This window comes from Cyprinodon variegatus, unplaced genomic scaffold (genome assembly GCF_000732505.1).
Source record: "Cyprinodon variegatus isolate N-32 unplaced genomic scaffold, C_variegatus-1.0 Scaffold301, whole genome shotgun sequence".
Lineage (NCBI taxonomy): Eukaryota > Metazoa > Chordata > Actinopteri > Cyprinodontiformes > Cyprinodontidae > Cyprinodon > Cyprinodon variegatus.
In genome coordinates this window covers 896364-912865 of record NW_015150754.1, presented here as the reverse complement: position 1 = coordinate 912865, position 16502 = coordinate 896364, and the positions used below count along the sequence as shown (strand labels likewise).

General features: G+C 37.1%; 1 protein-coding gene across 1 annotated transcript in view; it reads right to left on the bottom strand.

Moving 5' to 3' along the window:
• Positions 1–561: 561 nt before the first annotated feature.
• astn1 (astrotactin 1) overlaps positions 562–16502 on the bottom strand; it is a gene marked incomplete at its 3' end in the record, with an annotated part of 379756 nt that continues 363815 nt past the window's right edge. Inside the window, exons 18-20 of the mRNA XM_015384050.1 lie at positions 5225–5502; positions 1217–1350; positions 562–713 (exon numbers count right to left, since the gene is read on the bottom strand). Coding sequence (XP_015239536.1) covers positions 562–713; positions 1217–1350; positions 5225–5502 — 564 coding nt within the window. The remainder of the gene's footprint in view (positions 714–1216; positions 1351–5224; positions 5503–16502) is intronic.

Genomic DNA, 16502 nt, shown 5'->3' with positions numbered 1-16502 from the left:
AGTCTTTATATTTTAATTAGTAAAATATTTTGTGGTTTTCATTTAATAGTTACTTCTTCTTTTTTTATGAAAAGAAAGTCAATTGTCTTTTATATAATTAAATACTTTTAAAATTATTTGTAAAACTTTTTTTTTTACAACAGACAAAATTTGTTAAAAGCCTCAAGATATATTTGTGTTGCAATGTCATGATTAAATCTGATATTATCCAGTAAACAAGCTTTTAATAAATATATATTTGTTCAATGAGGAAAAAACACTTTGTAAACAAGCGTTTTTCCAATTAAACACCCAACACCTGCTTATAAAGATGACTGGCTTTGTAGGTTTCGTGGCTCTAGATGGATTTCATTTCATTGGAGTGTGTCATTGTATTGAAGTTTGCTGACCCCTATCCTAAAGGGAGTAATGGTTAAGTAACTGGAAAAACAGAGTTTTCTGATGGATCTTTATGATTCATGTTCCATAAAGACCTCTCGCTGAGTGCACTGCAACGATTAGCATTTTCCCCAATCTTTCTGCTGGTGGGTTTTTATTTATGGCTCCTCTGAAGAGGTGTACCTGTCTCAAGTTTAGAGTGGTCCGTCCTCTCTGTCACCTTCTCCTGACTGATGAGGTAATCAACAATGCGTACGCCGATTGGTGGCTCAGTGTGGTTCCACTCCATGATGACCAATGAACTACTGGGTTCATAGGTGTAAGACAGCTTCAGCCTGGCAACAGAGGGGAAACAGAACTGCTGTGAAGTATGCTGTCAAAATAATGACCTCTTTACAGGAACTGGCAGCCACCATCATCCTTCCTGATTCACAAACCTGCAAGCTTAATAAAACACTTTATCTGCATGATCATAAACATTGCTGTTAGAGAAGAAAGTCACGATATTTATTTCCTAATTTCTGACTCACTCTAGAATGGATGTTTGCAGCTCCTGAATGAAGCACCAAGAATTTTGTATACACAGGTTATCCTGGCAGACAATCAATATACAGCAGCTTGTTTAATTGAATAGCACGCCCACAGCAGACAGGAGGAATAAACCATTGATCGCTGTAATGTCTGGTTGCAATTAAATATTGAGCATCCAGGGAAACTGATGGCACATTGCTAGAGTCCAGGTTAGGAGGAGATTGATTTCTGTTGGAAAAATGACAGATGGCATTTCTCACACTTTTGAATGGGTTGAACTGAGGTAATGCAATGTGATTTCACTCACATGGGTTGAGGAAGCGGGGCGCAGGTGGGCAGTCCGTCTGTGCCGAATGCGCTGGAATCACATCGACACCAGTCATCAATAACGTCGCCTTTGCCTGAGCACCACAGCATGCTCATCATTGCTTCCTGGAGAGCCTGTAAGGACAGAAAGCTAATGATTAGAAGAGAGGCAAACACATTTTTGATTTTAAAATAAACTTCTAACACATAATAGTAATTCAGGTTGTTTTTTTAAATTATTATTATTTTTTTTAACCTAAATAAGTAATATATAGCTTTCAAGTCTGTGGTACAAGCTTGTGGCAACAACTTAACCGTCCTTAAACATCAGCATTTTGTTTATTATTACTCATTACTTATTAAAGGGGCGTGTTGGCCTAGTGGTTAGAGCAGAGTGCTTGTGATCTGGGAGGGTTGCAAGTACCCGGTTCAATCCCCACAGCCTCAACTCTGGATCCCTGAGCAAAGACCCTTAACCCCTCGCTGCTCCCCGGGCGCCAAACAATGGCAGCCCACTGCTCCCCAAAGGAATGGGTTAAATGCAGAGAGTCAATTTCCCCATTGTGGGACATAAAGGGATTTTACTGTAAACATTAATCCATTCATAAAATATTAATTTAGCTGAGCTTGGATTTAGAGATATTTATGGAAGATCAAAATAGTCATGTTACAACTAGAACCTTTAATTTAGTGCTGGGATTTTGTTTGACAGACCAACACAAGGAAATGGAGAGAGATGTTTTCCAAAAACCGAAACATACATTTGTATTCAGTCCCTATGAGTAAACACTTTGAAGAGCTATTGCACCTTTAACAAGTGTTTATGTGCAGCTTTGCACATAAAGTGACTGAAATTTCAGCCCTTCTTTTAAACATGTAAAGCTAAGACAGAATGAATGGAGAGTTTAAGTAAAAATCCTATGATGTCTTGACACAGATTCTAGGTTAGAAATTCAACCGGAGTCATTCCGTTCAATCTCTGGCTGTAGGTCTTTGGTTTTCCTACTGAATGGTAATAAAGACTTTTGCAGCTTCTTGAAGGTTTTTCTCCTGTCCTGGCTTTAATTTAGCATCATCGCTCTTCCAGTAGACATAAATCCCTTTTCTTGTGTCTGTGACAAATACTTTTTCAACATTATGATGCCGCCACCACCATGTACAGGATCGGTGTGTCATGTGTGATGTCCGTTAAAAGCCTTCTGATGGACATAGTTTTTTGAATGTACTGTAGGAAAAAAGAGATACGGTATAGTTTGATTGCTTGCTTGATTGATTGATTTATCAATTCGGTTTATTAATCTTACAGAGGAGAAATGTATATGTTACATCGACTCAAATAGTGATAAAGAATAAGAAGATGCAAATAAGGAAGAAACGGTGCATGGGGTATATACAGAATATACAGTGGAGATCAAAAAGACTGTAAAAATGCGAACAGCAAAAGAAAAATCTCAAAAAATTGCAGAGCTGCAGGGTGGGAGTAGGAGAGACAGCAAGTGCAGAGAGACAGAAGATGTCTGAGTAAAAGCCTCGTGCAGGTTTTTGAGCAAAGTTCTGATTTTGTTCGAGTTGAAGTGGTGCAAGATTTCAATTAAATGTGTCATCACTGTTTTTTTGATTACTGTTTATTATTTAATTGCACAAATCTTTCAATGCGATATTATTTCAATGAATTTCATAGGACTTCAATATAAAACAAGTTATTTAAAGCAGATAAATTTGGTTAATTAGTATTCTTTATTTCTTTTTGGTATTTTTGTTTTGTTTTGTTCCTAAAAAAACTTTTTCAGGAAAGAGGGGGTCGTCTTGTAATGAGGGTCCTCCTATATTCATTTTTGTGTCAGCCAGTCAGGGCACTTATTTTCCAATGTTTGTTTTCTCTTTCCACACATTGCTTGTAAAGCCAGATTCTCCTACCTGAGTTGTTGATCTCACATGCTACCTTCTCTAAAGTTTCAGTGGCCTTTTTTGGGTGCTTTGCTTTTATCAATCCAAAAAGCTTTTACATAACCCTCCTCTTCATGAAGTGTCTGTTTACTAATGATCGACAGCAGAGGTCACGGATTAGCTGACCAGGGTCCAGATCTGGAACCACCTGCTGGCTAATCTGGACCCAAACGAATTAAAAACATTGCGCCGCTTCTCCCGTTTGTATGTTAAAGCCCTCTGGAGCGTCCGGGACCAGGCTACACATGATACAAATTAGCCAATGAGCTGTGTCAGACAGGATTGCTGATGCTAGCTACTTTTAGAAGCGGCAGGCAAACCTGTGGCAAGTGGGACGATGGGAAAGAAGAAGATGATGAGAAAAACAAAGCAGAGAAAGTGTGGACTGCTGGAAGAACTGCTGTGAACTGGTGAAATGGTGTGCTCAAAGATGATGTTCATTTTGATTATGTTTGTCTCAACCTACTGCTGTGAAGCAGGATTCCCCACCATTACCATAATAAAAAATAAATATCAAACCAGGCTCACGAATGTGCTTGAGAATGGCTTTTTGGCCATTCAAACCCAGTTCTAACAGCCTTTCAGAGCAGTGTAAAGCCCACTGCTCTCGTTAGGCCATAAAAAGAAAGAAAAAAAAAAACTGAACGATTTTCTACTTCAAAAAACACTTTAGATTTTAAAATGGAAAAACTGTCTTTTTTTTATATATATATTTTTTATTTAAAATTTCAATGTATAACATAGATGCATAAACACCTCATTATCTTTCATTGTTAAATTCTGTTTAGAGTAACAGATTATAATTAAAAATTTCTCCGGACCTTTACTGGTTGTTGATTTTCTTTATTTGGACCCCGCTGATTTTTTATTGGGTTACCCCTGATCTATCATAAACCCCTGAAGCATAAGAAAACAAATGCATGTATTCTGGGATTAAATTGCCCCTTGTTCCATTTAATTATTAGGTGAATATTAAAAGCATATTGTTGTAATATGTTAAATGTAAAGGTGTCAAGAGAAAATGCTAATGAAATGTGCTGACGAAAATTCATTAAGGATTTTAGTTATATGTATTACAATGTAAAAAACACTTTTGGATGGAAGGAAAGTAAACAGGGAAGGACCGTACTGTAGTGGGACTTTATATCTTAAATATACCATTAACAACTGTTACTGAGATGACAAAGGATTGGAGATAATTAAGCTGAGTTCTTTATAAATAAAAAATAAACAAATAAAAAAAAACATAAATATATTTGTATTTTAAAATATGTGAGTAGTTTTACCTTTAAGTTTTTCACACCCCCTATTTAAAATAATCTATGTGATACTGAGCAGTACAATAAATGAGAGTGTAATAAACATCAAATTATAATGCGGCTTTTGTGTTTTTTTTACTTCACAGGTGTCTACACCAGTAATTTTTGAAGCTTCTATCAATAGCAGCTTTGTCCGTCCGACTGAGCTGGGCGATAAAGGCTGTGAGACGTGTACAGCACCATATCGACCATTTCTTCATCCTCCAGGAGCAGAGGCTTTATTGATGTACAATATTGATAGAATCAAATAAGTCACAGAGCAGCGCGGCAGCTCATGGCACAGCATGCTTTCAACAGAATGACACGTGAAACTGAAAGAGAAATACTTCCTGGGAAGTTCTTTTATGTTACATAATGGGTCCCTAAAATTTTGGATGTCCCACATAGTGTTATGAACATTGTTAAGGCTTCGGGGAACCAATGACATAATAATCACAAAGCAATTTTCGTGCCTAAATTATGAACTGCTGTCTTTAAGCATCCAGTTCCAGCTCAAAATTGCAGAGAAGCTTTTGCAAAAAAAAAAAAAAGAAAAATATAGCAATTTGATCAAAAGTAGGAGTCTGTAAGAGTGGTTATAAAAGACTCAGGAAACACAAATCAATTTCCTTTGGAACAAAAGCACCAATTTTAACTTAATGGAAAAATAATAGTTGTACAAACCAGTTTTTTTTTTTTGCTTTTGAACAGTAGATGTAGACTTCCAAGACACCGAAGAAAATCTGAACAGAAATAGCACCCACCTGATAGGTCTCATTGTTGGACACTAGTTCATAGATTGGTGCAGCCTTGGTAATCTTCAGGAGGACCGGTTCAGACTGCTGCCGTCCCTGTGCCGCCCTTGGACTCATATGGCAGAGGTGACAGGAGCGTGGGCACTGGCCTTGGCTGGTGCAGTCCATTCTGACGCCGGCCACCATGCGCTTAGCTCCTGTGTCCAAAAGGCTTGCAATGTATGCTGGGTAAGTCAACGTCCTGGGCTCCTTGTCCCGCTCCTCTGACTCTTCTGAAGGGGAATTACCTGAATGTACAGAAAACAAGGTAACAGATTGAGGACAATTTCCAAGCCGTGGACTTCTTTCATGGCAACACACATAAATAATAAATAGGTTTATAAAAGTTTATAAAGATTAGATCTACTATTTTCTTCTAATGAGAAAAAGAAGCTGTGGGGAAAAGAAAGAGCTGAACTGGGAAATTGTTTCTCCACAGCACTGTGGAAAGACTACAAAGCATTTATATGTTCCCAAATTCCCATATCTTTCTTTTGGAGTGTTTTATCCTTTTTGCATCATAGGCAGAATATATGAGCAGGGGTGTAAATAATTGGAGCTCAGCGCTGTCTCTGTGTAGAAAAATGAAATGTTTACACTGCGCTGATGTGACTGCTATATTGATTTGGTTTCTTTTTCTTATCTCAAGCTCTTTGTTTGAAGTTTGACAAAACCACATGTACAATTACATGAGAAAAATATCAAATTAAAGAGAGCAAAATAAAAACAATGGCCCTACCTCTCAATAAAAAAATACATTTAAAAAATCTAACTTATCTGGATGAAAATCCGACTAACAGGGAGATTGTTCGTTAACTTTAGTCTATTTAGAAACTTTAGTCTAGTTCCTCTTAGCTTACATTTCTATTGCAATAGCAGTTCTTAAAAGAAAAAGATGACAACTGACTCATTGGAGCAGGCGAATGTAGGCTCTGTGATAGGGTTTTGTGACATGGAGCTAGATCTGCGAGGAAGCAGGGTCAAATATACTGTAATTTAGTTATGCCAGAAATTGTTGATACTTATAAACAAAAATAAAACTCTTTGAGGAACACGTATCCAACCTTATGTGTATAAAAATAAGCTAGATTTGAGCAAGCATTTCAAATTTTGGAGTCTTGTGGAGTGATATAAAATAAACATTTGATAATAGAAGTATGGCCTGTGAATAATTATTGAAAGACTTATATAAGTTTTATATATATTATAAGTACTCATTTAAATATTTGAACTTTTTTAACTTATTTCAGAGAAAATAATAAAATAAATAAAGCTTAATTCAGTTATCAAGGGTCTTAGCAATTTGAGCACATTTTGGCTTTTGTTAATCAAAATGAATCACCTAAATGGGTGACATAAACTTACAATGCTTACATCTCTGTTTTAAAATGAAAAAGAAGGGGAAAAAAAACACAAAAAAGAAAAAAATACTACTGGATGGGTTGGAACAAATCATACCAAACAACCCAGAACAGTGCTTAAACATACTCAGTGGTCTTATGTGGTTTCTGCTGCCTCCAAAGTTATTAGGTAAGAAAGCTTTAAGAGGAAACTTAGGTAAGCATATCCAAACTTAAGAACAAGGACCAAGAGCAAAGCCAACCTTGACAAAACTGAACAGTCTGCGTGAAATCAGCCAAAGACACAGGAAATGAAAATGAAGGCGAAAACAGTCAGCCACAGCAGAAGGCTGCTGATACAAAAATGAACTAACAATCACAACCAGCTGTGTACCAGTAAAGGGAAACAAATCTTTCAGGGGAGCGGCAAAAGAACATAACATCCTACAAATATATAAAAACCTAAGAAAATATTAGCTCTGAGAGATGTACAATAACTAGGGAAGGAAAAAGTCTCCATTGACATTACCATTTGCTTCATATCAGAACATTTGAGTACATTCATTTTTTTTTTTAGAAAACATACATTGTTCTGCTTTAACATTTGTGAAACAAACAATTGTTTCAGTCAAGCAAAAAAGCAAAAAAAAGCATAAAAGGTCTGATTGAAATTAAACAAGCAACCGAAAAATATACGTTTTTAAAAATGAAACCTTTTCATTGTGTCTATAGCCCAGCAGTTACCAAAGTGCGGGGTACGTCCCTTAGGAGGAGGCTCAGGGGCCCAGGTTCAATGACCGCACAGGGACATTACGCAATACCTTAATATTTAATACCCACCCCATGGAGGGCTCTAAATATGTTATTTAAGCAAATAACATTGGGACTGTCATATATTGTTCTGTAAGAACACACAAAAACTGGCTCTGAGTTAGGACAACAAATGAAAGTGTGAATAGAGCTCAAATCATGGTCCAACAGTTAACTATACAAACATACGTAACAAATAAATAAAAACTCTTCATTCTAAGTATGAGATTTTATGAGCAAAAAATCCTTAAACTCCCAGTCAAACATATTCCAGTTGGAAACTCTCAACTACACTAGATACTAAGTACACAAACAAAAAGGGATAAAAAATGGTTGAAAACCAATATCAGTCAACTGATGCAATTAAATCAGTTCAGCATGAATTTTATGCTTGAGAAGCAAACATGAGGTCAAATTAGCTTTAAACTAATTTAGAACAATTGGAATGTGTTCAAACCAATTCACAATGTAAATCCAAAGAGGTAAATACAGCATTGTTTTTTTTTTAAATAAAATGTTATGAAGTGATTAAACACAAAAAACAACCAAAAAAAGGAAAAAGCAAAAAAAACAAACAAAAAACTTTTGGTTGGCCTTCTTTGATTGAAGGTATGGGCCACCAAGCTTCTTCATTTTGACAACAAAATGCAATGAGCATATCAGGAAGCATATAAATGTTTATATTTTATGGGTTTTTAAGCCCTTAGTAAAATAAATGTAGTTTTAGCTTTATAAACAACAGCTCAAGACATGTCAGCATGGGGTATAAGGCTTTCACCATTAGCCACTTGTTAATTTTCTTCACACTACACTAAACATTAAATTATGAAAAAAAAAATATCAAAAGCCATAACTGTTTGGCTTTTAAACCTTTCACCCACTTTGCCAGGCTTGTAACCTTTGTTGATCTCTGCTATGGAAAGGTGAGGCATCTCCAAAGATCAGGAAAGCTTAGTGTGTGGGGCTTGCATGTCCTCTGTGGTAGTGTCTTGTGAGAGGGGCATTTGCAGTAGTTGGAGAGGACAGTAAAACAGAGCAAAACTGTATGTTTCTTCATCAATGTCCAAAAGTAATGAGCCTGGACAATGATCCTCAATGTCCAAAATGAACATATTGGCCTATCTGACACCATTTCTTTTTAAAGCTCAGTGAGGCCATCTCACCGCTCTTTTGCCCGGGGCTCCTTGGTCTGGTAGGAAGAGGAACGCATCTTCAGGTGAATCCCTATCCTTAGGAATGTCTGTGTTCGTTGACCAATCCAATATCCTGTCTATGATTCAGAGAGAACTGAAGCATTGACTTCGTTATGATTCTGCTGCTTTGAAGCAGATTAGAAAAGCTGCAGAGTTTTTTGCCCATGGCTAACTGTATCACCTGCTGCTGCCTCTGAGACCGGCCGACCACCTGCCGAGAGGAACTGCAGCTATAGAGCTGGCATCAGCTACTGCTTGCACCTTCAGTGTAGACGACCCAGAACTCCTGTAAGTTACCGAACAAATTAAATTAATTGAATTAAAATTAAATTAAAGTGCTGCCTGCGATAGACTGGCNGATGGATGGATGGATGGATGGATGGATGGATGGATGGATGGATGGATGGATGGATGGATGGATGGATGGATGGATTGGTGGATTAAAGCCCTGCAAATTTCCTGTCGTTGTTGTATCCAACTGAAACTGAAAGAGAGGTGCCATTGGTCTGAGGACTAAAACCCTGGGCTCGATTGGACCGAACATTGTTCTTCACATCCACCAAATTAACACATAGTAAAACCTTTTGTTTTCCTTTTTATCTGATGTTTATTAATTCATTGATATACTCAACCTTATTAATGGAGATTCCTTAGAGACTGAATGAACGTTTAAAACCCCCAGCTCCCCCTTGTGCTTATTCTTAGTTGTCTGTCATATTAGATACACTGTAATAGGGATTATTCAGATAATAATCAATATTTAAACTTCTAGTACTGTGTGGTTATTTTTGCGGTACCTGTTCTACCTGGGGTACAAATACTAGAATCTTGGCGAGTAAGCACATTTCAGTTATAATCCTTCAACTTATATTAATAAATTGGTTTTACCCTTTATTTGAATTACCTATTAATGAACCACAACTTCCAGTTTTAGTTACTTATTATATTTATAATTTGCTGGTAAAAGTGTACAACAGGCATTACACTTTGTTGAAATGTATGTAATAAATGACTTCTTTTCCATATTTTTTATTGTATTGTATGCAATGTGGAATTTTGTTAAAAAGTAACATTTGCACACAAATTGGTGAGAACAAAGGTATTCAACATTTGCATACAAAGATTCTAGTATCTGATCATTTCCAAGGGTTTCTGCACCCTTACACCTCTGTCCAGCCCAACTTTAATTTATCCCTGTCAAACTGGCCCACTTCCTACTAATCAGCTCTCATCATTCTATCTTCACTTGCCACCATTTGGCAGGTGGATATTAAATGTGGCAGTTATATTAGGGCAGGAAAGCACTTTGCAGGGCAAAGAAAATTGCCAATGATTAGTGCAGTTTAGTTTGGGTTTGATTCAGTAGTCCTAACTGTCAGCTCAGGCTGCTAGCAGATATTGAAATGGATGAGCAACCATGCATGGTGACGCCTGATGACCCAACACATATGGCACAACATTAAGTTTTTCCCACTTTTGAGCAACTTTAGGAGTCCAGATTACCAAGCTTACTCTAGTAGACATGTAGAGTACCTTTTAAAAGCCCTGCTACACCTTCCATCATTATGGCACAATATGAATTCACATCACAGCCACGAAAAACAATTTTTGATGGGAGTTTATATAAAGGAAAAATGCAAAGCGATGCACAAGTGTGAATCAAAATAGAATTTAACTCCAACATTTTTAGATGTCCCCATAAATGCTGATCTGCTTTACTGCCCCTGCTGAGAAGGGGATCACAACAGTGTGATGCTACCACCAGTCAAAGATATGACAGGGTAAATTCTATGTATATATATATATATGGTTTTGGGTATCAACTGGGCCTCTCAAGGTGTAAAAATATTGTTTTTGTTGGAAGAGTATTTTTCAGTAAAATTCAAAGATTACCTCAATACTAAATCTGACACAGAGAGCTTTTGGCTTAACTGACTGAACTACTTACAGCAGTACTGCCCTGAGTGAAGCAGCAGAAAGAACTTTTACCTCTGTCATTGATTTTTCGAAATTTACACATTATATTTTCTGCGAAAAACACACTAAGACTGATATCTACGGTAACTTATACTAACATTTTTGCTAATTTCTAATATTTCTAATATTTCTAATATTATAATATTAATTTCTAATATTTCTAATATAATATCTCGAAGGAAGTTTAAAATGTTGACTAGAAAATATTCATTCTTTTTTTGAAAGAGTAAATGCTAATTTACAGTGATTGCTCACCTTCTGCACCTCATACGTGTAATAAAAGTTTTTTGTGGCTGGAAGATCAAAATTACATTTGTAAGGTGGTGGTTTATGGCAATTCTTGAGGAAAAATTGCCAAAATAAATTGTGGTAGGACCAAAGTTTAAAGAAATCTATTTTTTTTTTGTCTTTTATTTGAAAAGTTTTTTTGTACCAAATGATCAAACCTAAACGGCCAGTTATGTTCTTAAATGTACTGTGTATCACAATATCAAAGATAAACATCAGACTATCATCAGGTTATAAAAAAAACTTGACATGACAACAACAGGAAACTATAAAACCATAATAAATCTTGGCAAAGATCAGTAATATAAAAAATTGTTTTCATTATTAATTCTAGAGCTGAATTACCTCTTTAGAGTGTTTGAAAACTGGAAACACATTGAAAAGTTATAGGACACCTGTCCTTGTATACTATGTTTCAACACCAGTATGCTAAAGACTTGAATGAAATCAAGACTTGGTGTAGTCTTCTAAAAACATTAGCAGCCATTTAAAACGGCCCTTCTCAGTCAAACACCAGCCGAATGGCAGCCTGCTCCCCTGCGACTCCCAGCCAAATCCCCTCCAACTTCCAGCCACTGACCTTCTTCTGTGCGTGCACATTTTTTACACTGACTCCACCCTTTCACTGGATTACAGGGTCTTACCGGGAAATTACGCTTCTCTTTAGATCTTAATGTACACAAATCATGACAGAAGTAATATTTTATTACAAAGTTTGATGTTTAAAAAGACATTGGAGAGGACCAGCCAAGGAACAGCCAAGGATGGCTGCTACTGTATGTATATAAATTTAATTGTTTTAAAAATTTTATTTAATTTTCGCTCCCTGTTGGTCACGCGATTCCGCCTCCCCACACGGTGCCTTTGTCATCTTTATTTGTCACTGTGCCAACAAATAACAGAATTCTTTGAGAGGAGAGTTCTCGCAAAGCATTCTGGGACCATGGAAGATCACTACTTTTCAAGTTGCATTGTGGGAAATTTGGAATCAACTACTTTTTCATCGACTAAACGTTCTGACACTCTAAAAAGGTGTAATCACTATATAGTGCCCTATATAGTGGATTTTCAGACACAGCCTTTATTTTTATGCATCCACTCTTAAAAAAATGTGTGCATATCGGTTCAAGTCTCTGGATCTCATGAGAACCAGTGTCTGCTGTAAACTGTATCTTGGTACACCTGACTTCCTAATGATATTTAATTTCAAAATGCAATCATCTGTTTTTATTTTGTGTTTTGGAGAAAAAGAATGCTGTTCCCATTAAGACAAACAGCTAATCTAAAATATAGCACATAGATAGCAACCCTAATAGTAATTTGTGAGCTTTAATCATTTCAAAACAATATTTTAAACTAGTGTTTTCTCCATACAGACTGCTTTTTATGAATAGCAAATTGGTTGATAAAGCTTGTTGGAATAAAACTTTGCCTATATCATTACCTAAGATATGACCATCTCTCATTGGTCTTCATCTTAACAATGACTCACAGTACCACAATAGCTGCAATGTGGTATTTTAATGAGAAAATGCACACCTGACCTTTAAATGCAGGGATGCTAGAAGGGATATGCATAACTGTATTTGTACTTTAAAGTGAAGGTTAAACAGGATTTTTGAGGCTGTGGGTGGATATAAAGTATTGGCAGGGCTGTTATTTTCTTTGCATTGATATCTATTTATGAGCAATTCAGCTTGCGTTACTTGGACATAAGCGTGTCGAAGGACAATTGCTGCTATCAGTACACAAGTTTATGAAACTTGCAGAACTGTCTCAATGTCTACCTTTACTGAGCAATACATTCCCCAGAAAGAGTTGCTTTAAATAAAAGCAATAACATACAGAAAAATATTGATACTAAAAATGTCAGACATGGTGGTGGTGGATTATATGTGAGCCCATTTTTGCATTAGGACAGTAGGATGGTTAGGAGATGATTTGCTTGACTTCAAATATCTTTAAACACAGGAGGCCATCAGTTTAAGTGGTTCAGTCAACCGCTGAATGGCTTAAATAAAACATACTAAAAATGTTGGCTTGTCTTGCTCTATATAGACTTAAAATGTTAGAGATGCAGTCGCATGACCTAAAACAGGCTATTCCATTGTTGAAAAACTTCCAGGCTCACAGTAATCCACATGGAAGAGGGGAACAAAATTCCCATATAATAGTGTAAGAAATTCAATCTTGTTTACTTCATAAGTTGGATACCTGTTTTCACCAAGGGCAAAACAAGTTGAGATAAGCAAGACAGATTAATACATTTTCACTTTAGGGCCAGGTTGGAATGGATATGGTTAACCCTTAGGATTTTAAATCGGTAAGGGGTACTTACTTTTTTTCACAGCACCGTATATTTTAACCAAGCATGATTCCCCAAACCAATAAAAGCGTAGTGGGGCACTGCAAGTACTTTACATATTCAATCTTCACAGGAGCAAAACAGAAAGGTGACATTTCCAACATTTTACAAGACTAGCATTGTTTCTGCATTATACAAAGGCTCTCTTCACTATTCACACTTTGATGTTTTTTAAAGCTTCAGCTCTCTTTTGCATTCCAGCACTTGCAATATCAAAGCAACTAAACAGCTGTCATCTTCAACCTTACATGAGCGGATGTTACTTGATTTTTTTTTAGCTTTTGAGAAGCTGTACGTTGTTTGAAGACAAATGTAAGTAAATTGCAGACAAAGAGAAATATAAACATATCAAAAGTGCCAACAAAATCAAGCATGTCACTTTGAAAGGGATACAAGAGAGTGAAAGGAGAGGATTAGCTCACTGTATTTCTGTGCATATTTTGACCTTTCAGTGAGACAACTTTTGAGTCGACCTTTGCTATAAACTATTATACATTTTTGTGTTTGAATGTTTTGCAACATTTATATTCTTGCTAAAACAGTGTGTTTCTAAATGTTTTTTTTTTTATTATTTCTTGCCTTATTCAGTGTATCAGAAAGTTCATATTCAGTTTTGGTTACATTATTTTGTATTCATAAGTAGGAAAAGTTTATAATCAATTGGGAGGTATATGCATGGAATCCCTAACCTGCAGGAAGTTAAACTGTACCAATCAGTGTCTCAGGAACACAAGTGATATATTTGTTTTTACTTGAGTTGTCAGGGTATGTTTTTTTTTCATACCTTTTGTTTTAGACAGAGAAGTGCCAGAATGCAAAGTGCTTTAATGTAGTGCTGTCAAAAGCAGGCCGATAAATGACTTCAGGGTTTAAACCACAAAGGCGTAGTACAGGTTCAGCCCAGAACATATGTTATGTTCGAAACAAAGCTAGAAATTTAGACATCCTCAGATGTAATGAAAACCACAATGCTTTCTTGAGACCCTTATATAAACCCCTCCTAGACCTTCTAAACTGGTTAAAGGGTTGCCAAGATGGTGCCTATCTTTGGTGATCATACACCCCAAACAGAAGGGTTAAAAATAAGGCGGCATTGGCACACAGGACAACCCCCCATCCACACCGCCCATTCGGAAAAAACAGAATGCCCAGAACTTTCTTACTGCTGTACTTGACTAAACAGCTTCAGCACCATGCAACCCTTTGATAAACAGAAAACATGACAGGACCTTTTAGTCCTATACCTGATAGGCTTCAGCAAACAACACCACAGAACAAACTCACACCATGACTAGCTTTTTGTTTATCTATGCGAATCGATGAGTGGGTATAAAGTTGGCAATTTGGGGCTCTCTTGACCCGAGCTTTATCAGGCCAAGTGACTCATCAGAGCTATGGTACACAACAGATGGAGCTGGAGCTATTCCTATTCCTATAATACCACTCTATCCACCCAGTCCTCCCACACTCTGTGATGAGAGGCATCTTCTATTCATCCGCCACTCACTAACTTAAGTCAGTCCCACTGTTTACAAAAATATGCTTTCAAGTTCTTCTAAATGTGTTTGAAATGAGAGAAAGGAAAAACCCCTGACTGAAAGAGGATAAAGAGACATTTAGGCAAGTAATCCTGAAATAGAGTGAATATGTTACTGCTTTTCAGAGCGAAAAGCTTCATTTCCTGCATCTTGCATCCCTTTCAGATCCATTTGATATTGCATTGCATTTTGCATCTCTTTGTGAAACACTGACTCCTGAAATCATCATTCATCTTTGTGATCAAAGCACCATCACCATGACTTCAGCCTTCAACGCCATCAAGCTTAATTTTTACTGCTGGTTTTTAAGCTAAATACCTTGCTTGACACCACTGAAGCCTCTTCTTCTCCCAGCCTGAACTCTGCTCTTCTCCATCCTTCTACAAATACCCAACATGTACAAACTCATTGAGTTCAGTCAAGAAACACATTAACATACAGCCACTAGATGGTGGTAGTGCATCACTCATGCTGCCTCAATGAGGGGAAAGAGGGGACACCCATGTACACACTCTGTTGTTCAGCAGACAAAAAAGAGGGCAAATCATGCCTAACCTTCTAAACGTGCCTAGCTGAGATGAACATTACATGGTTATGGAGCATAATCATGAGCTCCCACTGATCTGAGAATGTTGGAAATTAGGGCAGGCACTGGCTTAGCAAATGGGAAAGCAGTGAGATGGAAAGCCGTATAAAAAAGAAGAGCTTTGGACAGATCGCTCCAATTGTAAGTATAAAGAGAAATGATAAACAGAATTAGAGGCAGCACAGAGCAAACTGAAAGAGACGCAAGACAAACAATGTGCCTCCACTGTGTGTCGGTCTGTGTGATATGTTCTAAACTCCCCAAACTACAAAATAGAATACAGCAGCACGCCTAAGCAAATCTGTGTGACAGGAATATCTTTTCAGATGTGCCGTTCAGTTGCACTCCGTCTGTGTGCATAAATGCATGTGCGCACAAAGACATCTTTCGAAGTCACCCAACACTCTGCCAGCTTCCAGCTGGAGCAAATTGTAAAACAACAACAACAACAAAATATATATATATATATACATATATACAACTTTATGGGGAAAGGAGGGCTAGATGCACATTCACCGGAATTGTCATGCTTACAAGGTTTTAGGGAGGCAAAAGGTGGCAGAAGAACAGCATTTGTTTGTCATTGTTCTTGTTTAATGGTGGTGTCGGATGTGTGAAAAAAAAAGTAGTTGCTTTAAATTGCTGAGACAGAAGGGAATAGGTATGTGTAAAGTCAGTCTAAGCATGGTTTAAATGCTTTTGAGGTGCAACACATTTTCAGCTACACTGCAAAATTCCCACAATGTTGCAACAAACAGTGAAGCAAGATGCAACAATGTTATTCTATCCCTCATATTCCCCCTTGAAGCAAAGTAATCCATTGAGATGTGGCTTAGAGACACAGGATTTTTTAATTAACCTAAAGGCCCAAACCTGAGGTCGGGAGAGTTACCATGATTCCCACACTCTATAGTCTTGTAGTTTCCAGACTTTGAAAGTCTTCAATCTCAAGAATTGAAAGCTCTGTCTCATGGATGGATGGATGGATGGTTGGATGGATGGATGGATGGATGGATGGATGGATGATGGATGGATGATGGATGGATGGTTGGATGGATGGATGGATGGATGGATGGATAGATGGATGGATGGATGGATGGATGGATGGATGGATGGATGGATGGATGGATGGATGGATGGATGGATGGATG